The sequence below is a fragment of the Heteronotia binoei genome, chromosome 12, assembly GCF_032191835.1.
Source record: "Heteronotia binoei isolate CCM8104 ecotype False Entrance Well chromosome 12, APGP_CSIRO_Hbin_v1, whole genome shotgun sequence".
In the NCBI taxonomy this organism is placed as follows: domain Eukaryota; kingdom Metazoa; phylum Chordata; class Lepidosauria; order Squamata; family Gekkonidae; genus Heteronotia; species Heteronotia binoei.
In genome coordinates, this window is record NC_083234.1 from 51,318,867 (window position 1) to 51,324,425 (window position 5,559).

General features: G+C 50.8%; 1 protein-coding gene across 1 annotated transcript; it reads right to left on the reverse strand.

The window, feature by feature from the left end:
* On the reverse strand, positions 1 to 5,559 carry RNF181 (ring finger protein 181). Its single transcript, XM_060250805.1, has 5 exons — positions 5,347 to 5,559; positions 4,738 to 4,877; positions 1,470 to 1,579; positions 1,302 to 1,376; positions 1 to 257 (listed from the first exon to the last, which is right to left on the reverse strand). Exons 1-5 carry the CDS (start codon positions 5,433 to 5,435, stop codon positions 198 to 200), a joined length of 474 nt encoding a protein of 157 aa, XP_060106788.1. The 5' UTR covers positions 5,436 to 5,559; the 3' UTR covers positions 1 to 197.

The window sequence follows — 5,559 nt, forward strand, 5'->3', positions numbered from 1 at the left end:
TTTAATAAGCATGGAGAAATTTATTTCTGGACTCCTGGAAGAAGGCAGCATTTCTGTGGGACAAGCCCATGGCCAGATACAGGAAGAGGAGGAATACTGTGCCAAGAGCATCCTGGTCCCTGCCAGCCATGAAAGTGGTTGTAGGTAATCCCCCTGTGCTGGGGGGGAGTAGGGAAGGCTCAAGAGGAAAGGATGTGTCATGTGTACATTGCCCCATGAAGGTACTCCAGCCGATGTGCTTGCTGCTCCCTCCGCAACTGTTGCATAAAAAGGAAAGTTTCAGGTGGGTAACTGTTAGTCTGTAGTAGCAAAGTCAAACTCACTTAGATACAAACACTATATCTGACAGTAGAGCTCTGACTTATAAAATTTCATTGGTCTTCAAAGTACTACTTTACTCAAATTTTGTTCTATACAAAGGGACAAATGCCAGGTTTTGTTAGATGACAGCTGGCATGTGGCACAATTCAGGGACTTGAGAGAAGGAGGTGACTCTTAAATTTAGTGCACAGAAAAGGGCCCAATTTACACTCAAAGGCATTTAGCTAAAAGATAGAGCAGATGTCAGAATGGCAATTTCAACTTTGCCAGGTGCCCCTGAGTTACTCCATGGTTACACACTTGATAAAAATTGACAGGAGAGCTCAGGCATAACTGCACCGTATTGCAACTTCCCCAACATGTACCTTCAGCTCAAAGGTTTTTACAGCTCCTCCAGGGTCCTCTGTAGTATATTGTTATGGTAGCACTTGGCCAAAGTTAATAATCACTCCTAAGTGTGTGCATTGCTTTTATTCCTGACATAATGTCAGGTAAGGTAGGTTACTGGTTGCAGGAACAGCTTTGCCTAAGACCATCTTGTTGGGTTTACAAAAGGTGACTTCATAACTGGGGCTGGCCTGATTCATAGCTTGGATGCTTAACCAATGCTATTGTCTCTCTTGTTGGTGTACAATGTGTATTTACAAGCACTGCTGCATTTCTGGATACAATAAAGGCATTGGTAGGGAGGTGGATAGACTGGCTCCAAACATGTAACTGCATCTTCAGTCACCTTCTCTTGACTCCATCCCAAGTTGAATAGTTAAGGAACTATTTATAGCTCCTTAAAGCTCAATGGATTGCAAGGATGCTATATTTATACACCACCCTGAGAAATAAAGTGAGCCTGCAAGTTAAGCCATTGCTATGAACAGGGTAGACGTCAAGAGGAAGTGGTTTGCCTAAAGCTGTCTGTCTCTGGTTCAAGGCTACAGTAAGCTTTGAACTGAGCACTTCCAGACCTACAGCCCATCACTCACCTTGTCCTGTTTGAACTCCTCATATAGTTCATCATCAGTAGGCAGTTCATAACGACAGAGGGGACAGGAGTTGGTCTGGACAAGAAAGGAAGACTTAGTATCAGTGTTCCAGGAAATGCCATCCCCCATCAGTGTTAGGTAAGGATATCTCCCTGTGCTGGTTCCCACCTTTCCAAGCCAGGGAAGGATACAGTCTTTGTGGAAGAAGTGTTCACACGGCATCTTTCTGACCACCTCATCCTCCTCAAATTCAAGCAGGCATATAGGACACTTCAACCCTGAAAAAGAGAAGAAGAGAAGAAACAAAGTTGGAAGAGGGGAAACAATTATCTTAGTTGGGAGTATGCTCTGGCTCTGACAGAGAATGGCTACAACTTGTCAAGCTCTGCTTCAAAATCCCCTAAAAATTGTCCCAAGATGGCTCCAAACTCTTATGCAGACCTATGCACACCATATACTTATCAATTAGGCACTTGCACACTCAATGTTTGTCCCCCCTCCTCCAAATTTAAAGCATTAATTTGTGCTGTATGATTTGGCAGCAGGAAGCTAGGATGTGGGTAAAGAAAAAGTTATGTAAGAACAGACAGAATCAACATCCCCTGGAAACCAAAGCCTTTTACAGAACCACCTGATATCTTGACGTATGAGGGATAGTACCTTTAAAATTATAGTTTTTAAAACTGCAATAATATATTCTGCTCTGAATTCCAGAGCAATCATTTTGTTTATTTACTTCTTTTGTACTCCACCTTTTCCCCATCGGGGTCTTAAATCAGCTTACATTGCTCTCCTCTCTTCCATTTTATCTTCACAACAACCCTGTGAGGTAGGCTAGGCTCTGTCTGTGTCTAGTCCAAGATCACCCAGCAAACTTCCATGAGACAGCAGGGATATGAACTTGGGTTTCCCAGATCCTAGACAGATGCTCTTAAATATTATATAACACCAGGAAATCACAGAGCAAAAAGCAGATCCCACTAATCACAAAATTGCCCCAGAGCTGAGGAGAAATAAGTGGACAGTTTGGATTTCCTCATGAGAAACAGGTTCCACAAGATCCAGGAATATACATACACAAAGCAGCAGAGGCAAACTACTGTTGACCTGGCCACAAAAAGACAACCCTGGTGGAAGCAGAGACACAGCAATGACCTCTTAGAAGTGATGCTGGATCTTAGCAGGCCCTATGCCTGTAGCTCTTGCATCTTTCCCTCCTGTCCAAAGTGTGGTTAAAAACCTGTCCCCGGATATTCATTATGCATCTTTCCAAACCAAATACTTAGGATATACCAGTGCGGGGCTGAAGTTAGAATGTTACGCTATGATCTCAAAAAAACCTTTTCCATAAAGGACACCACGTGGGACCAGTTACTCTTAACATAACCTACCTCAGTAGATTGTTAGACAGCTAAAATAGAGAAGGGGAACCAGTGTGTGCAATCTTGAACACCTTGGGGGATGGGTAGCATAAAAAGCAATAAATAAATAAATTTGATCTCATTTTTCACAGGGTCAGCCTGCTCCCCTGCCTGGGGCCAATGCAAGGGAGTTGGCCAGGTAGGCCGTTACCTAGGGCGGCATCTGGTGACCACAGGGGCAACGGGCATCCCCTTCCCATGCACGCCTCCTCAGCCACCCCGGGACTCAACACAGTGCCCACCTTTGCTGCTGCTGCCACCCGGCCACCTCCCATGCCATGGCTAGCCCTCTTGCTCCTGCTGCAGCCACTCTCCCTCCATGGCCTGCCTGGGATGTGGCTTCTTCGCCTCCAGCATCCTCCACTGAGGCAGCTGCTGGTTGGCTGGTGCGGGGGAGAGGGTGAGCATGCACACTGGGGACCTGGCCAGCAGTGCCTCCCCCTGTGTAAGCTGGAAAAGATGGCAAGTGAAGACTGTTTGGAGAGAAAGGCTTCCTGTCCTGAGGAGACAGGAAGGAGATGCTGTGCGCAGGTAGTATAACTGGCTTTAAAAAGAAGACACCCATTTATGGGAGAGGAGGGATCAGTTCAAAGGCTCTTAGCAGGGATGGCAGGAGGGGACACCCATTCCTCTAGGGGAGCACTGTGGCTGGGCACCTGTACCAGCCATTTTGCCCTGACACATACAGCGGCTCTATTGGAGTTGGCAACAAGCTGGAATTTTTGGTTTCCCAAACCTCTGTCTCTACATTGGAGACAGAGACCTAGCCCTCTTTGCCTTGACATTCAGGGAACATGGCATGCCACCATTGGCCAAGTGCCTCTCATCATTACACATGGTTCCTGGGTATGCTGGCCAGGCACAGGAGCTTCTCCTTTCATCAGCCAAGTGGCTGCACAGTTCCTCCCCCCACTCCCATTTCCTTCACAGAGGTGCAACCCTCATGGATGCTCAGAGCCCTGTGGTGCCCCAGAACCTGTGCTACAATCTTCCACGCATGCCCATCCCAGTGTGTGCTGGACACCAGGCATTTTCTACCAGCTGGACCTCAGGTGGAAGGGAAGAACATGTCAGCCCACCTGTTCCCAGGTCCCCTGGGCCAGATGGAAAGGATCAGGTGCCAAGCAAGATGCTGAATGGCTTGGCATCTGCAGCCTGGGTGGGCTGCGCATGGCACTTGCTTCTCTGGATTGGAGGCTGGCCAGTCAGAGCCACCAAGAGGCCCAGGAAAAATCCCCCCACCCCATCAAACATGCCCTTTGAATTTCTTGTCCCCAACCACACCCCGTTGGTTTAATATGCTTGTGTTAGTTAGGCTGCACAGTTCTCAGGGTAGAGACCTCCTCTCTGCACCAGGCTTTCAAGGTCCCCCACCCTGTGCTGCCCATGGCTGGCCTCTGCCAAAGTGCCAGCAGCTCTTTGCCACCTGCCCCCCCTACTCCAGACCGGCCAGTGGTTAGAGACCTCGGCTGGGACCTCCCTGACACCCCACCCCCCAAATCCAAGCCGTAGCGGCCCCCCCGCTGGCCTAGTGTCTCTTCTAATCGCCCTCACCTCAGGCCACAGGATCACGGTTATGTGCTTGCCCCATCCCCCCTCACCTAAGTTGACAAAAAGCCTGGCACCAACCATGCCTGCCTCTTGATTATGCTTATCTTCCAAGACTCTGTTGTATGTTCACCCACCACCATCCAAGGCCAAAGGAAGTGGCTCCCAGACAGGGCCTTTCCTGTTGGGTCACCAAGATGCAGAAGTTATGGGTACCAAGAAAAGCCCAGGCTTTCTCTGATGCATGGGCAGAGAGAAGAGCTACAAACCGGAAGTGTTCCGTTCAAAACAAACCTCACCACCAGGATCATGCTGCCTTGCTTTTTTGTTGAGCAGATTTTATTTGTTCTGGGAAAGCAGGAGGAGAGGCCGTGCTCAGTTTCACTCTCGGGCAAAGGCATCAATTGAAGCTCTCCAAGAGGCCAACCAGGAAGTGCCCCGCCATCGCGGCCCGGCGAAGCACTTACCTGCACCTGCCTGCAGCGGGGTCACTTGCACCACAGGGAGGTTCTCAACGACTCGCCTGGAAGCTGGGGGAGGAAGCCGATGTGCCCAGTCGCCGTCCTCCAAGGAGCCCAGATCAAGCTCCAGGCCGTGGAACAGAGACCTGCGTGGGAACCAGAATCAAGAGTCCAGCTTAGAGCTGCTGGGTCTCCCCGGGCCCCCGGCAAGGGAGGGGGGGCGTAGGGTTGCCAGATCGAGGTTGGGAAATTCCTGTTGATCTGGGGATGGAGCCTGGGGAGGACAGGGACCTCAGTGGGGTACAATGCCACAGAGTCCACCCTCCAAACTTAGCTTCCATTTTCTCCAGCGGAACTGATCTCTGTAGTCTGGAGATTAACTGCAATTCCAGGGGAGCCCCAGATCGCATCCTGAGGCTGGCATCCCTAGTTCAGCACCACTCCAGAGAAAGCGTAAAATGGCCTGCCGAAAAGCCCGCAGTGGGCGCTCAGGAGTCCAGCGAGCAGCCTCTCCCGCAGAGGGGTCTAGCTCCGTGGAAGACGTCGCCATAACCCCCCCCCCCCTCGCCCGCCGGACGCCCCAGAAGGCCCGGGAGATGGAGGGAGTCGGCCCACCTAGCTAGCTCCAACAGCGCCCGGCGATGCAGCGTCTCCGGCGGCCCGGAACCCGGCTCGCAGTCGTGCTCCTCGAAATAGGAGGCCATGACGCGGCAAACTACCCCAGAGCCACCCAAGCCGTCCCCCGGCGCGACTCAGCGTTTTCATCCGGCTCCCAACGTGGCTTCGTAACTGCCCACGCGCAGCCAGCAGCTCGCCGGTTGGCTCGAG

Excerpts from the sequence above, each read along its gene's own strand:
- RNF181 (XM_060250805.1), bottom strand. The coding sequence starts at position 5,435 with ATGGCCTCCTATTTCGAGGAGCACGACTGCGAGCCGGGTTCCGGGCCG. Across the intron at positions 1,377-1,469 it reads TCCTTCCCTGGCTTGGAAAG|ACCAACTCCTGTCCCCTCTG; the intron begins GTGGGAACCAGC and ends TTTCTTGTCCAG. Across the intron at positions 258-1,301 it reads AGGAGTTCAAACAGGACAAG|TTGCGGAGGGAGCAGCAAGC; the intron begins GTGAGTGATGGG and ends TTTATGCAACAG.